Source organism: Anastrepha ludens, chromosome 4, assembly GCF_028408465.1.
Source record: "Anastrepha ludens isolate Willacy chromosome 4, idAnaLude1.1, whole genome shotgun sequence".
In the NCBI taxonomy this organism is placed as follows: domain Eukaryota; kingdom Metazoa; phylum Arthropoda; class Insecta; order Diptera; family Tephritidae; genus Anastrepha; species Anastrepha ludens.
The window spans coordinates 35006845-35023258 of NC_071500.1; the positions used below are offsets into that span (position 1 = coordinate 35006845).

General features: G+C 40.6%; 1 protein-coding gene across 1 annotated transcript in view; it reads right to left on the reverse strand.

The window, feature by feature from the left end:
• The window catches only part of LOC128861614 (dynein axonemal heavy chain 12), a 28233-nt gene that overhangs the window by 3920 nt on the left and 7899 nt on the right, over positions 1 to 16414 (reverse strand). Inside the window, exons 3-13 of the mRNA XM_054099867.1 lie at positions 12386 to 15052; positions 12004 to 12318; positions 11693 to 11935; positions 11202 to 11432; positions 10271 to 10435; positions 5724 to 10200; positions 5512 to 5673; positions 4795 to 4952; positions 3984 to 4729; positions 3771 to 3920; positions 3562 to 3700 (exon numbers count right to left, since the gene is read on the reverse strand). Of these exons, the coding sequence (XP_053955842.1) occupies positions 3562 to 3700; positions 3771 to 3920; positions 3984 to 4729; positions 4795 to 4952; positions 5512 to 5673; positions 5724 to 10200; positions 10271 to 10435; positions 11202 to 11432; positions 11693 to 11935; positions 12004 to 12318; positions 12386 to 15052 (9453 nt within the window). The remainder of the gene's footprint in view (positions 1 to 3561; positions 3701 to 3770; positions 3921 to 3983; positions 4730 to 4794; positions 4953 to 5511; positions 5674 to 5723; positions 10201 to 10270; positions 10436 to 11201; positions 11433 to 11692; positions 11936 to 12003; positions 12319 to 12385; positions 15053 to 16414) is intronic.

The window sequence follows — 16414 nt, forward strand, 5'->3', positions numbered from 1 at the left end:
TAAAACTAATAATGCCATAGATACATTCCACTCACATACAACTATGAGCTTTAGGGAGGATCCATTTGTATGGAATGCAATTTTTTAATTACTGAAATAAAAATGAGGGTCTCTTCGGAAATGCATCATGACTTGCCGTATTTGTGCAACTTGGAACGCTACAGATTTGTTATACTTATTATGCAAATGTTGCACTAATATTTTAGTGGCGTATGGAAGTAATTGAATTTAATTAATAGTTGTTTTTACAAGCGGGACAAGAAGTGTTAATTTTTTTGGATGTATTCCAATTTTACAATACTCTGGATTAACTATATACGTGTAAAAGTTCCAGCAGGTTCACTGTATATATTAGCCTCTTATATACCGCCTATTCGTATCTCCGTGCATGAACATCAAATAATAAAAAAGTGTTTTCTAATAGCGGCCGCCCCTCGGCAGGCAATGCAAGCCTCCGAGTGTATTTCCGCCATAAAAAGGTCTTATAAAAACCACTTTCCGTTCGGAGTCGGCTTAAAAGTGTAGGTCCCTCCATTTGTTGAACAACATCAGTTAAAAAAACAGAAAAGGAAAACAACGTATACATATTTAAAAAATCACACACGAATTTACCCGCTTGAATAACACATTCACAGATACACATGTAAACCATGCGAATGCGCAAAACGTACATTTGTTTCAAACGCATTGCGGATATATCAGGTGGCGCAAAATTAATTATCCATTTTAGTTTTTGAAAAAAAAAAAAATTCCAAAATAAAAAAAGTTATTTTGAGTGACGAATATCTATATTTTGACCTACACGCGCTCCACTACTTGCTTGCTTGTATACTGCAGTACGACGTCATTTGCAAATATCATAAAACTTCCGATGGGGTGTAATTTTGCGCCACCCTATATATAACGTTACTGCCAATATAGAAGTATTAAATATACGTTTTAGGGCAAATATTATATATCATAACCTAAATATATAATTTCGGCATGAATTGATCTAATTTTATTTATTCTTTTAAATGCCACTAGCAGTTTTAGAAACTTTTTTGTGTAAAATTTCCATACATTTTTATAACTTTGCTTATTTTTTCACTTTCTGTTGTTGTTGTTGTGGCAGTATCCTTATCCTTGTCAGTGTTATGTACATCAGCGGTCGTCTTCGTCTAGCTCATCTAACGGTACGCCCAGGAAACTATCTGTTTCGACAGGTTGGGCCCAGAGAGCGAGAGGGGTGTTAGATGATTGAATTTGAGAGGGCATGTGAAAAGGTGGTTAGTATCGCGCGCCCATCGGTACCTTCCCATGCTGGACATATGCCTGGTATGTCGGGGTCAATTCTGGATGGGTAGGAGTTTAACCTGCTACAGATTCAGAAGGTAATTGTGCCAAGCTTACGCGAGACTCTCGGGGTTGCTGGAGCTCTTCGTCTGCTATGTGTAGTGGTTGGACTCCGATAACGGCATTCGGCGGTCGGGAGCTTAAGAAGGTGATAAGGGTCTCCCGATGAATATCTTTATAGTTCTGTTTTGCCCTGGAGCTCGTCGGCGTAATTGAAGAGGTGCCGGGGAGGTGGCTCAGACTCAAACAGGTGTCTGCATGGGTGGCACCTGCGGTAGCACCCTATCAGAAATTGCTTGCTGAGCAGTTTGTTGTGCTCCTTCACAGGGAGCATCTGTGCATCGTCCTGTACGTGTCGTAGTGGGGACATCAGGAGGCAACCCGTCGCTGTCCGAATGGCAGTGTTTTGGCAAGTCTGAAGCTTCCTCTACTGCGCATCACTATTTCCAGGCGACCAGACAGGCGCAGCGTAGTTTAAAACCGGCCGGGCAATTGCCTTACATGCGACAGCGAAGTTTCTTTGTCTTTCCCACAAATACTGCCAGCAAGCGATTTGAAGAGCCTGTTGCGATTTTGGACTTTAGTGACAATAACAGTTGTGTGCACAGAGAAGAAGAGAAAACTGTCGAAGATAACGCCAATGATTTTGAGGTTGTTAACAGTCGTTATTGGTGAGTATTGGTAAAGAGGGTCGCCGTAAATTTCGTGGGGGAAATTTATAGAGGAGGTAGTCGTTCACGTTGGCGCACAAGCCATCAAGCATTCGTCATTGCCCGACGCCACTATCGTGCAGTCGTCGGCGTAGGAGATCAGGGAGACGCCCTCTGGTGGCTGGGGGAGCTTCGAGACATAGAAGTTAAAAAGCAAGGATGAAAGGACCCCACCCTGCGGAATTCCTTGCCTTTTCCTTCTCTGTTTAGAAATTTGGTCTACCGACGAATGTCGACCACTCTGATAGTTCGCGGACCACCTCTTCAGCCCTGGCGGGAGTGTCGACTATAAAATGTCATCAGTAGCGTGGAGTGGCTGACAGTGTCGATAGCCTTTTTTAGGTCCAGCGCTGCTAGGACAGTCCCCTCAAAAAATTGGTTATTAATTCCAATTATGGAATATTGAAAAATCTATATAAAGGGTTTACCAATAACAGGTGTTACGGGTGAGTGGATTGAGCTATCGAGAGATGATTAACGATTTTTTGTGGCCGGAATTGGATGATATTGATGTGGACAACGTTTATTTTGAACAAGACGGCGCTACATGCCACACAAGCAACGAAACAATTGATCTTTTACGAGAAAAGTTTCCGGACCATGTTATCTCTCGAAGAGGTGATCACAATTGACAACCGAGATCTTGTGATTTAACACGTTTGAGACTTTTTTCTTTGGGGCCACGTGAAGGAGAAGGTCTACGCCAACAGCCAACAGCCCAGTGTCGTTTCAATACCTCAAAGATGGAATTCGTGAGGCTATTGTCCTGTAAGCGTGGGCGTGGTGGTCATTTGCCTGATGTTATTTTCCACTATTAACGGCATACCTTCCTCTTTATAATTTATATTATTGTACAAAATAGCATTTTTCTTTGAATATAAAAATAACACCTCTTATTAAAAAACCCTTTACTATCCAACGAGCAGTAAATACTCATTCCGACAACAATCGGTTCTACGAAACCGGAACAACCCGAATTTATATCTGGCCAAGGACTGTCACTTCAGCAGCATTCCCCGTACATCTATGTGGAACATTTATGCTGCTACAAAAACAAGCACTTATTATTTACAAGAGATGGAAGGTCCCAAAGAGACAAAAAATAACTATTATAAGAATTTTTTGAATTTCGAAAGCTGTTTCTTTCCCAGTTTTAATATCGAATCGAACCATTCGGTGTCATTTATCCGAAGCGAAACTCTTGGCAAAGCGCCAGATCACACTTTGAACACGTTCGAAATTTAAATCAAAATAGAATTAAGCTTCCACATGATAAACCATCGACTTTGTTTAGTTGTCCACATCTATAAGTAAACATACATACATATATAATCGGCAGATAAATTCTTTTTTAGGTATTTTGGTTGAGCTTCTGCAATTTGCCGTACATTTTTTGGTGCCCTACATAAGGGGCCGGAGGGAAATACACTCAGGGGCGACAGTTATTAGAAAAAAAACGTTCTGTCATCCATTCCATCAGGTTTACAGTCACGAATATATTTACTCGTCTACTTACTTTAAGATAAATGACAGGCATCGAATAAATAAGCACTTTTGGTAGCTGTTCATCAATAACATTTTCTTTCAAATTCCATCGCGCACCTTCGAGGAAAAGTCCGTTTACATAAACACCATCTACTGGTGGTGATTTCATGCTGGAAAATATACACTTATATTATAAACTTATGTTCATTATGAGTTAATTTTACTACGAATACTATTTACCTATCCTCATATAGCACATCAAAGTCGAACGTTAATGTATCAATAGGAATTTTGTATTTACGAGCGAAATTCTGCATAGCTCCAGTAAGAAAGGCTTGAGTGAAGAAAAAACCAGATAACCAAAACGTAGGTGGCTTGCCGTGCATATACCTATTAAGAGGAAATTATGACCGTTGAGACTTTCATAAATGTTTTGTTTGATTAGATGCTAACCAATTGTGAAGCCAATCGAGGCGCTTATATAAATCTTGGATGTAGGAAGCCAGCGTCTTTAGACTGGGATATGATTTAGACAACCATTTAGCAGGTATGCGGTTCAATTTAATAGCACTGAGCACATTCTCTAATTCGGGTGTCATCACAACAATTCCTTTTACGGCCATATCGAGGTCACGACACGAGGCGCGTATTTCCTTTTGTAATTTCAAAAAACGCTCCATTTCCTGTACTAATACCGTATTCATAGACTCATTGTAATTAACCGGATACTTGACTTTAGCGCTATCGATATCCATGTCGGCTGGCATTGTTTTTGCGATATGTGCAATGGTTTGTAATAATGTTTCGTCCATACTCTGTGCACCGGCACCTGTCGAAGCCATTTCACTACCAAAAATCGCGATCATTGAGTCGAGTAGGATTTTTGTCGTTTGGAGATCACGAGTTATGCCAGAATTGCCATGAAGTCCGTAAACTTCAGGTGCAGCTAACGATGGATAGTTTTCGTCAACGTAACGTAATATTTCACGGTGTTCAGTCTTGCGTGGCAATATGAAGCGATCGTCTGTAGCGAATCGATACCGATTGTCGTTAACTGCATCCGGATTTAGATAATCGGCAAGAATTGTGACTATAGCACGACGATCCCAGTAGTCTGTGACGCGGCCACCATAATTGCACTCGGCCGTCAGGTAGGACAATGCGTCATAGGGTACATGATCATACTGATTAAGCAACATCTGTAAGAAAATATAAATTAGTAATCCCATTATAAAATTTTCCATCAGTCAGCAGGTTTACGTACACTCAATTGCATTACGGATATTTGAAGATCGGATTCGTTAAATCCATAAGCGATATTCCAACCTAATGGCCCATATTTGCGACGTTCCTGCACTACTGCATGGAAAAAACAAATGCCGAAAAGTAAGCGAGTAAAGGCTCGGTCTTGCTTGGCACAGCCTTTATAGGAAAAAAAGGAAGGAGGATAATCAGATACATATGAACAAACAATTTAAGACTCAAGCAATGATCTTGAACTGGTAACAGAAAAATAGTATACCTACTTCTATTTAATGGTCGGTTATGACTGGATACGACAATTGAGACTATGACTATGGGTCGAAATGTTGAAGCGCCCATTTTTTCAAAAACTCACCACAGTTAACAAGCACTGAATAACTCAAGGATGATAGATTTACAAGGTTTGCTCTTTAACTATGATGAAAAATAAAATTGTGAGGAGAACTCCGTCTGCCACGTCACTTGGGAGACTCGGCAGCCGAACTCTGCACGTCCATTTCACTTGTATTCACACGCTCGTCCAATCAGTGGTTGTTCAGATGGCAACGAAGTATCATTGGTTGATTTTTTTTAAAGTGATGTCAGCCATCAGCTGATTCTGTCAAATTTCCTCTGAACCGAATAACGGTTTGTTAAAGGGCAAACCTCTAAAAATTGTTTCACCATGCGCAAAACTGGCGCTTAATATACATACGTAGATATTCACTATAGAACTCACCTAAATAAAAAGTCGGATCATTGATCGGTTCTGAGTTGTATGAGCGTATAATGTTCTCCTTAAGGCCGGTCGGCGGTTCATTTGTCATCTTCACGCCATTTTGTAGCAAAGCCACCGGGAATTTCGGAGTTGGGTAGCTGGTAAGCCACAAGCGGAAGCTAGCTGTGGTGGATAGTTAGAATGGTCATAAAAATTAAGGAATCATTTCTTACGTGAGGTATTAAATGTGTCCATATTTTCCCAGATATACTCCAATATTGGCATCCATGAGGCGGCCAAGTGGCAATTTTGCAAGCAAACCCAATAACCCAAATCTTGAGCATCCTTAATAAGTCCCTGAGCAATAGGTCCTTGTCCTTGACCTAGTGATATGCTTTGAAAGGTATCCATGTAACCAGATTTCTCGGCGTATGCCAACAGTGAGCCGAGCGGATCGGCTCCTGGAGACAGTATAAATATAAGTGGTGTTAGTGCATTCGACTCCTTATACGACATGCCAATATCAAATTCAGGTGGCGTAACAAATTGTACACCCATTTCGGAAGCGATAAAATTGCGAACAGCTAGAAATACTTTATCTGGGCGTAATGCCTTTAATATAAGTATCTTTTCAAATCGCGTTAGCTTCTCATTCCACGGTGACGGTATTGTCTGATTTTCGGGTTCAATATGGTCGTAGATAAGTTTCCAATCATGTAATCCCTTGGCAAAACTAGCCGCAAATCCACGTAGCTCTGGAATTTCTTCCAAACGAAATATATTTATCCATATCACATCCGTAATCCAAGACGCATCGGGATTGGCGGGTAATTTTTCAGTTTCCACAGCATCTGTAAGCAAATGTGACAGTTGCAGCATCTTAAGTTGACCTGTTCCCAATAGAACACGGCAGGTGAGAATAAAGGAGAACAGCAACTTGTCCTTCTCAAATATTGAACGGCAAACATTATTGTACAGGTTTCTTGTCACTCCATCCACCAGGAACTTTATGCGGCGTGGAAGGTCTTTGGACTTATTAGCAGACTCGATAGAATACTCGTAGAGGTTTATATACCAATTTAGCGAAAATTGATACATCGGATCTATATTCGGCAAATCAGTGATGGAATAGTACAATACAGAAGAATGCACTGCGACAGGTTTATAGTTTAGTCGAAAGGCTTCTATTTTCATCTCTGTTTCGCGCGAAGCGGCTTGTTTTGCTACAATATCAAATGATAGTTCCTTGGACTCGTTCAGTATTTGTATTGCGCTTTCATTTTCCAAAATATCACCCTCTGCGGCGGATAACGTTTTTAATATCATATTTTCAGCATCTCGTAGAGCAGCTTTATTTTTCGCTGCCTCATTTATCAACATCATACGCAACTCCTGTAAATCAGGACGTTCTTTCGCAACCACAATACTTAAAAGCTGATCCTCGAGCGCATTCTGTGTGAGCGCAAAGTTAATAACAGTCACCTTGTTGAAAGTTTCAGGCAGAAAATGTGGGTTTCGCAAATTGCATGTCATGTATAATCGGAAATTGTCATTTAATGGTACAATATTATCGCCCAAACTAATAAAATTTTGACCGCCCTGTCTGAAAGTGTTCCGCATCAAAATGGGATCAAGTGGTACTTCCAGCTCTTCAAGCACATTTTCAATAATAACGGGTGAACCATATTCCATACATTCGGCTATAACTTTCATATAATTAGCCTGATTGAATTTTACACTGCTCAAACGATTTTTTCTCTCCATGTTCTTGATCCAGTTATTTGCCTGACCCTGCGGATCGATAAATAAACTATACCGACTGGAACTATCGGCTATAATGGCATTTTCTGTTGAAAATACATCTTTCGGCAGGCCATTAATGTTCCAATTTTGTATGGTGATTTCTAAGCCAAGTGTTGTTGTAATATTATATTCTTTTGAGGTTGGTATGCCAGCCTGGATACAACGTTGAAACCAATCTGCAGTGCACTGTGATCTGTAGTAGAGATTCACGGCAGAGAGATATGCAATGATACCACATGAAAGGAGTATATCTCCAGGTAAGTTATCATAAATACTTTGTAAATTTTCAGCCGCTTGTGTCCACCGTGACTTTTCACCACCTAAGCCATCAATGAGCGCTGTAGCTCGCTCTAATTTACTCTGACAAAAGTCTGCCTCGTCCTGGGTGCGTTTCATTTCTGCATTAGCTTTGTCCAACTCTTCATTGAGTTTGGCGACTTTAGCTTCCAATGCTGCCGCCAGTTCACGCTTCTCGGTCAAAAATTTCATTGTGTCTGAATATTCCTTCTCGGCAGCCGCTAATTTTGCCTTTTTTGGTGCCACTATTTTGGCAACATTATCGTACAGATCCATCGCTATTATCCATTTACACAGACCTTCTGCCGCGCTGGATGCTTTGGCAACAATTCGCGGCTGAAAGTCTTTATTCGGTATGAATTCTTTGCGGATGCGTGCCATAATCTCTGGTTTGATGTTATCCTTATCGAAGTCTTTTAGTTGTTGAAGGAAGTTCATTTCACCTAATATGCGTTTACTAGGCCCCCAGTAGTCGTTTACCATTTTTCCCGTGCTGGGATCGGGAATTCTTTCAGGCGGTACGCCTTTAATAACACAAACCGCTGCCATTACCAGCTTTATTACGGGCGGCGGATTTTTCATAGATTTTACTAAGGTTATATCGGCCGGTTTCAGTGTGTTGAGCGCCTGTATCGCTTCTTCAAGCACGGGTATAGCTTGAGCCAAGTCCTTTTCACATTCATCTTTTAGTCCCTGTGCGGCTTCGGCCTGCACTGCGGCGACCAATTCGTCCTTCTTAACTTGCTCAGCAGCGGCACTAGCAGCAATCGTCTCTTTATTGATTTCAATTAACATGTGCCGCGACTTCTCAGCAAGGGCAACTAGTTGAGGCTGCAAAGCATTCAACTCCTTCTGCATCAGCGAAATTGCTGCGGCAGCATTGGCCAACGTGTCCAAGCCGCCAATGTAACGCATTTTAGCTTCCATAATTTCCTTTTGCTTGCGGCCAATCAATGTTTGGAATGACTTGATTAACTCGAGAAAAGATGCGTTTGTTTGGTATATGTAACGTCCAGTAAGATCACAGAATTCTCGACAAACTCGGGCTGCACTAATATGAAAGTATTGACAGATTTGCACTATAGAATCCTTTATGCTAGTAGATGGCACATTGACATCTTCTAAAGATATTTTTGCAATCATTGTCAAAGCTTCTTCCGGCCAACTCTGGTACCAGTCAATAGTACAACAGTTAACCAATGATGGATATAGCCGTACCCTGGTGCGTAGCGAGTCGCCAATTGGTGAGAGGCAAAGCACAATATGCAGCTTTTGTTTACAGCGATTGACAAAGAAGGAAAACACCTGCAGTGGTGAAATGTCGATATTACGGTTGCCACCCTGAGCCGCCAGACGCACTAATTCCAAAATCTCTTGTTTCTCATCAATGGCATATACATTGGGCACTTCACCCTGATTCAGAAGACAGTCGATGTCTTGCAGAAATAGTTCCATTTTTATCTGATTCTCGGTCATAAGAAAAACGGTATGCTTATTCAAACCACCAGATTCTTTCATAATGTTCTTTATATCGTCATGCCAATCATTGGGACCATAATTTTTGGTGATCTCGGGCTGAAAAAATGACGTCTGGACCATATTCGCAGCCAACTTCGTTAGCGACTGCCTGCCTGAACCTCCCATACCAATCAGCAAAGCACTGGCACCATTAATGGCGATAATACGGCAGATGCGATTTAGATGTTCGAGCGCAAATGTGAATAATGTGATGTCCATCTTTGAACGTCGCGTGGAATTGTAGTCATCTAAGCTAGTCGAGGCAAATTTAAAGAACACCTCCATCGATGGCAGCTCTTCATAACGCCGTTCATCGGGTATATTGTCCTCGTCCATGTAAACGCCAAAGAATATACGATGCGCACCTTCTATCATGTATACCAAATCACCTGCCACAGTTGTACAATAATTTTCAAAGACTGACTCTAATTTCTCCTTAAAGTTATTTTTTACACAATCATTCATCTTCTGGAACATCCATTGCCGATCAACATCATCCACCAGACGATCGTAAAACACACGCATGGCTTCATGATACCACAAGCGGGGAAATATTTTTTTATCACTCGCCGATTCTTTTTTGAAGAGGGCACATGCGGAAACAACTCGAGAGATATCGCGTAAATTAAAAATATAATGAGATTTAGCTGGTGTCGCTCTTAATTCGGACTGTACACTCTTATAAATCTGTTGGGTGGCGTTAACGATTTGGTTAGTGAAAATAAAGACATCATTACCATGACCCGAACGCTTAAAACCATTCATCAGCACATTCACAAATATACGATTCATAGTTTCATCGCCGAATGTATTGATTGAGAACACATTGAAATGATTGAGGAACCGAGCGTAAACATCTTGCCGACTACCGCCAGGCAAGCCACAGGCGCTTATAATCAAAAGGTCATTTATGAATATTTTTGAAGTATCCTTCAGGTCGTAGACGTGACCGTAGTCAAAGTATTGTCTCAATAATTCCAAAGGTGGTTGAGCACCATATATCTCCTTTACAGGCATGTTCATATCGTCAACGAAAAGTACAGTTTTCATACCCTTAGGTGGGCCATAAATGCCGCGTTTCCACTTGACCAGCTGGAGGCGAGAAATTTGTATCAATTTATGTACTATAAATGCAGTTTATTATATTAATTTGAGTGCAAACCTTCGAGATAAGAAGATCTTGGGTTTGATTAGCTGTTATCATAACAGTAAATGTTATAAAAGCCGATTCGATTGAATTGCGATCTATTTTAGTCATAAGGTAGTTCTGGATGTAGGCACTCTTACCAGTGCCGGTTGGTCCGACAAGCAGCACCTTTTTATTGTTCTTTAACAGCAATAAAACATAATAAAAATGTTTGTTATGAGAAAATAATATCGCTAATTTAGTTAAGACAGTTTTATTCGCAATTCTTCGAGTTGTATTAAATGTTAAATCCCCATCCCATTATTCGCGCCCCTTTTTTTGAATATTCCTACTAGTTCAAAGCAAATTTTTGACCATGCTAAATTTCCACTTTAGAAAAATATTTCTGAGATCAATAGCACATTAACCGCATAAGTCGACAAAAGTCACTTTGTATTATGTATTAACGGAGGCCACCGTAGACGAATGGGTTAGTGCGTGACTTCGCGGAACGTAGATTCGAATCTTCGTGAAACACCAACATGAAGTAAAAGGATTTTTTAATAGCAGTCGCCCCTCGGCAGGCAATGGCAAACCTCCGAGTGTTTTTCTGTCTCTCAAAAAGCTACTCATAAAAAATATCTGCCGTTCGGAGTCGACTTAAAACTGTAGGTCCCTCCACTTGTGGAACAACATCAATGCACACAACACAAATAGGAGATGGAGCTCGGCCAAACACCCAAAAATGATGCAAGCGTCAATTATATAATATAATATATAGAAGTACATATATAACAAATTTTTTTCTTAAGTTGACTTAAGCGGTTATTGCTATATGCAATGCGATTATTGCCGCGCGCTTAATTGTGAGCTATTTAGAGTCGAATTAATCCATCATTAACTTGAAAAGTTTTTCAAAAACAATGTAATTTGAAAAAAATATCTTCTAAACTAAAATGTTACGTACTTTGATATGCATTTCGAGTAAATATATATATCTGGCTGTATCTATAGTGGGAACTTGCACACCCATGGAATTTTCTTCGACATCCATACGTTTGGCCAGCTCCGTCCATGATTTCCATGCACCACGCTGTTTGAACACATATACATAGTCGACCAGCAATCCTTCAATGGGCACTGATATCTCCAATTTGCCGATACTGTCCGGTATAGGCGAATCTTCACCAAGCCACATCTTGAAACGACATCATAATTAAACAAAAACTCTACTTAAGTAAGTGAAAACTTTAAAAACTAGCAACATGCATCGTAATACGGGCACGTTGCCCCCTGATTACCTTAAGTTTTTCATATTAATTTTTCGCTAGCCGAAAAACAATCCCAACATAGCGAAGCATAAAACTGAACAGTTTTTAAAACGCACACCATTGTAGCAAAGAGGTAAGTATTTCATACCCTTCAATGAGGCCTACAATATAAGCAATCAGTACTTACGCTTTTAAGAAAGGCGTCAAACTTTTCTCTGGACCGAGACTCTAACACACCCGCCACTCCCCAAACAAATGAGTAAAGTATGCAAGCTTGTACATAAATTGGCATATGCCTTTGATATTCGTCGGGATTCTCCAAAACAGCATCGTCCAGCAGCATTTCGATTATATCGAATGTTGTAGTTAGGCAATTGAATTCTCCGGGTTTGACGTGCTCCTTACAGTTTCTGCGTATAAAAGCTTGACACTGCACATAATTATAGACAATTAAATATGTGGATAAAAATTGACAACAATGCATGTGAGTAGCAGTACCGGTTCCAATAACCATTTGAAAAATTCCATTAGATAATCCTTGGTTTCATCGTCAGCCCAGACGGGATTGCATTTCTTTAACCAGCAATTCGCAAACGAACGCCATCCCAATGAAGCAGTTTCCATGTATATCATGCCACAGCGTGAGACTGTCGCCGGAGATGCTTGTGCCAAATCCATTACTTCGAAAATCATAGACATCTCGTTGCTCATCGTTATAACTTCGCCCGAATTAAGGCACAATTTCTTATTGTCATCCAATACTGTATTCATATTTTCAATCCAAACTGCATCCACGGGCCCATCAAAGATAACCTAAACGAAACCAAAACATGATAAGTTCTAAAATTATATCTGCTATATCAGCCTTGGCATTGCTTACCCATTTTCTATCTGGCGTTGGAGTCATGGCAAATTCACGAAATATTTTCGCTATAATACCATCATTCCATTCGTATGAGACGGGATCGAATGAGCCGTATAACTGATTCATTGTTATAGATTTTGGATTCATTATACCCATTTGTACATGTTGAAAGTATGAACTTTTGCTAGGTGCCTTAATTTTAAGCGCGGATAGCACTTGTGCTAGTACGTCTAGTGTTTTGCTTTTGCCAGCCAGTGGCTCTCCTACCATCATAAATCCATGTCGCACAATTATCATTTCATAAGTTTGTATGACTTTGATGAGAAAACTTTCCGTCGGTTCAAGTACCATTTCGATGCAAATGCGTTTGAATTCTTCCTCAATCAAGCTATAATCGGTCTCCGGAAGTACTACCCCTGGGAATATGTCCGATATGATACCCTCGAAGAGCGGAATATCGAAGGACATGAACTTCGGCAAATTGACATCGAGCAGTGAACGCAACAACAATATGTCCTCCCATTCATTAGGGAATTTCTTTTTAAGGTTGCCACATGCTGAGAGCACAGTCTTCACTGCACGCATTCCGTAATCGTAGTGGTTCTGCATTGACAACTGCTCCGAGCATAAACGATAGGTAGTGACAATTTTCACAGACAGCTTACGCGCATCCACAAAGCCATATGAGTATAACGATATTTCGCCAATCATTGCGTAGTCGGGCACCATCATTGCTACCGAACGGAAGAGCACTTTTAGATTATCGGGTAGCTCCGAGCGGCCTGCATAGCCGGGGTTCATGGTAATGCAAACATAACAAGCGGGATTTAGTGTTAGTTCGGTGCCTTCAAAATTGAATTTCACCGCTTTAGCTCGCACAGCCTGTATGATGAGTAATATCTGTTGTGCAACTACAGAGAGCACCTCCAACTCAATGCGATTGAATTCATCGAAGCAGGCCCATGCGCCACAGGACGCCAAGCCCTTGAAAAATTTCCCCATAGCTTTGTAATCTAAACCGTCGGAACAGTTAAATACTTTGCACTGCACGGCGAGCGCTTTGGCCAAATCTTTCGTCGTCTCGGTTTTTCCAGTTCCGGCAGGTCCTTCTGGTGCGCCATTTAGATGAAGTTGGTAGGCACCAACCAATGTACGGTAGCATCGATCGGTAAGTGGAGTGATTACCAAGCGGTCTGAATTCCCTAAATACTCGTTAGCATAAGGTACTGTTGCATTAATAATGCGCACAAAGCTGTCACCATTCTCCCAGTAGTATCGTAACTGAGCCATCCATTGAAAATCGAACTCACTGTTTATTTTCATGCGTATCAGGTCTTCGACGACATCCTTTGCATGCACGTCAATTACAATCAGTGATTTAATAGTTATGCGATTCAGGTTATTTATGTGTGTTGAGCGTATTAATGCCACAATATCGTTCAAATCTTTATTAAGACTACCGAAGAACTCAGTCATGGCGATCTGATTCAGGCCAGATCGTCGCAAATTCATGTGCACCATGGACGCCCAGTACACCTGCGAAATGCATAGCACTACCATTTGTGACCAATGCAAGACCCATTCGAAACGCTGCAGAGTTGGATAATGTCCATAGGACCGATCCATTTCGTTGCGTACAGCCTTTAACATTTCCGCTTCAACGCCAACCAACCATTTCTCGACACTTCCCCCTGCGGCGGCCGTTGACACTTGCTCCACAAATTGAACCTTCTCTTGGTCACTACTTATCATTGCCAGCACATTCTTTTCAGCATCAAATTCGAGCAGGTTGATACCTTCGAAACATTTACTCAAATGTGGTTGCACTCGAAGTGGGTCTTTGGTTTCAGATAGTATTTCTAGCATTTCGTCGTTCGATAAAAAGAAAAAACGCGGAAAGTACAAACGTTTCTTTTCTAAATAATTACTAACCCCAGTCGTAATGTCGTCAAGAAGCTCATTTGCTTTGATGAGCGATTCGAGAAGTCCATCTTGTGGTGCAGTCTCCATGACAAGTGGTTGGCGCAGCACCATACCCATATTTCGCGTAAATGTTTGTTCAACAGCCTGAAACAGACGACCTTCTTCCGGCATTTGCGCCACGATATCTTTCGAGGAGAATATCGGTAGTAAGTATAGGAAATTCGACTGTACTTTGCCCCACTGATCGAGAGTAGCATTTACGCGCATAATCTTTTCGTACCATGCCAACACTTCCTCTTCGCAAGGCTTCATAAAAGCTGAACCTCGCATGGTAAGTGTTTTAAGAATGTGATCGTCTAGCAATGCCTGTATATCGTCCAAATTGGAAAGTATCATAACACCTGTGTCTTTATATGGCCCTGTTGGAAAGATCCGTGAGTCCCACTCGTGTATCATTGCATATAAATTGTTCTGAAGCTGTAATTCTTTATTTGCACCGACACTTATAATTTCAAATAGATCGAGCTTAGTGTCAAGATTCATATCAATAATTTTCGTAAGTGTTGTACCAGCATCGGGCGTTATGTCGAACCCAGCAATCTCGGACATCTCCTTCCAATGTCGTTTGCGTAGCGCTTGATTGCACATAATATTCACGATAAATACACCAGTGGTGAAATTCTTTATTGTTTTGATCATTTTGGTGCAAAGTCGAATTGGAACAGGGTGTTTTTCTGGATCAGGATCTTCCGTTTGACCCTAAGAAATAGAACACACATTACTTATGCATTTACTTACTTATGTTGATATTTAGTTATGCAGATATGTATGGCAAGCTAGGGTGATGTTTGAGAAGTTAAACCAATGGATGTGTTAAGTGGTAAAAGTGAAACCTAAACCCAGCTAAAGATCAGATTTAACCTCAAAACATCCTCTGAGTGCATTCGTAGAGCAATAAAATAATCTGGTAAAGTATCTGCTCAATGGTTCGGGGTCTACTGTGGGTATGAAACAACAGATGATAGAAAGTGATTTTTACTAATAGCGATTGTCCTTAGGCAGGCAATGAGAAACCTCCGCATATTTTTCTGCCATAAAAAAGTTTTCATAAAAAACCATCTGCCGTTCGGAGGCGGCATAAAAACACACACAACAAATTGGAGAAGAAGTGGGACCAAACACGTAACAAGGATGTACGCGCCACTTTATAAATAATTACATATACGCATGTATATTATATCTGTGGGGCAGCATCAAATAGAACTTCACAAACGCAGGGAACGTTGACTTTTGCAATGAGATATGTACTTGTCTATAAGGCCCATCAACTTAAGCCTGTGAGTATTAAATAATAATTTTTAATTTTTACAAACAAACCGGAGCTCGAGTATCAAAATCATGATTCAGTTTTGAAAGGTTAGGTCATTCTTTCGAGATTCCAAGGTTTTAGTATCGGGAGTTCCAAAAGCCGTTCAATTACTCGCCTTCGCCGACGTCGAACGAGCTAAACTGGTGAAGTAGGCATTTCCTTCATCTGTTCGAAAACTCGCTGTGCTCCACTGAAGCCGCTCATTATTCTACGTCTATTCTTTCCCTTAACGTACAATTTTTTTCACAATTATAAATATTAGGATGGGGAATAAGTTCATTGAGTTTTTGTATTTTCTTTTATTTTACAACGATTTGCTTACTGTTTGACAAAGGGTAAGTATTCATTCAATAGAACTCTTTCTGCTCTACAAGATTATGTTAATTGTATTTTTGAGAATTTAAATTTTTCGTTAGTTTTGAAGCTTAGAAATGGAATACCCAGGAAGCAAACATTTTCAACACCTGCTCTTCTTTGATTTCCATCGAAGTTAAAAAGCTGCCGGAGCAGCCCGGGACTTTTGCGACGTGTATGGAGAAGTATGACACCTTCTCCTAGGCTAGATTACAGCGCGGAAATGGTTTGCAAAGTTTGCAAAAATTGCCATTCGGGCGTCGATGACACGTCCCGTAACGGAAGGCCTTCTGAATTCAATGAAGAACGTCTCAAATCATTTTTGAAGGAGTACGGTCACCAAACCAGTCGTGAATTGGCGAAAAAAATTAACTGCGATCATAAAACGACCTTCATTC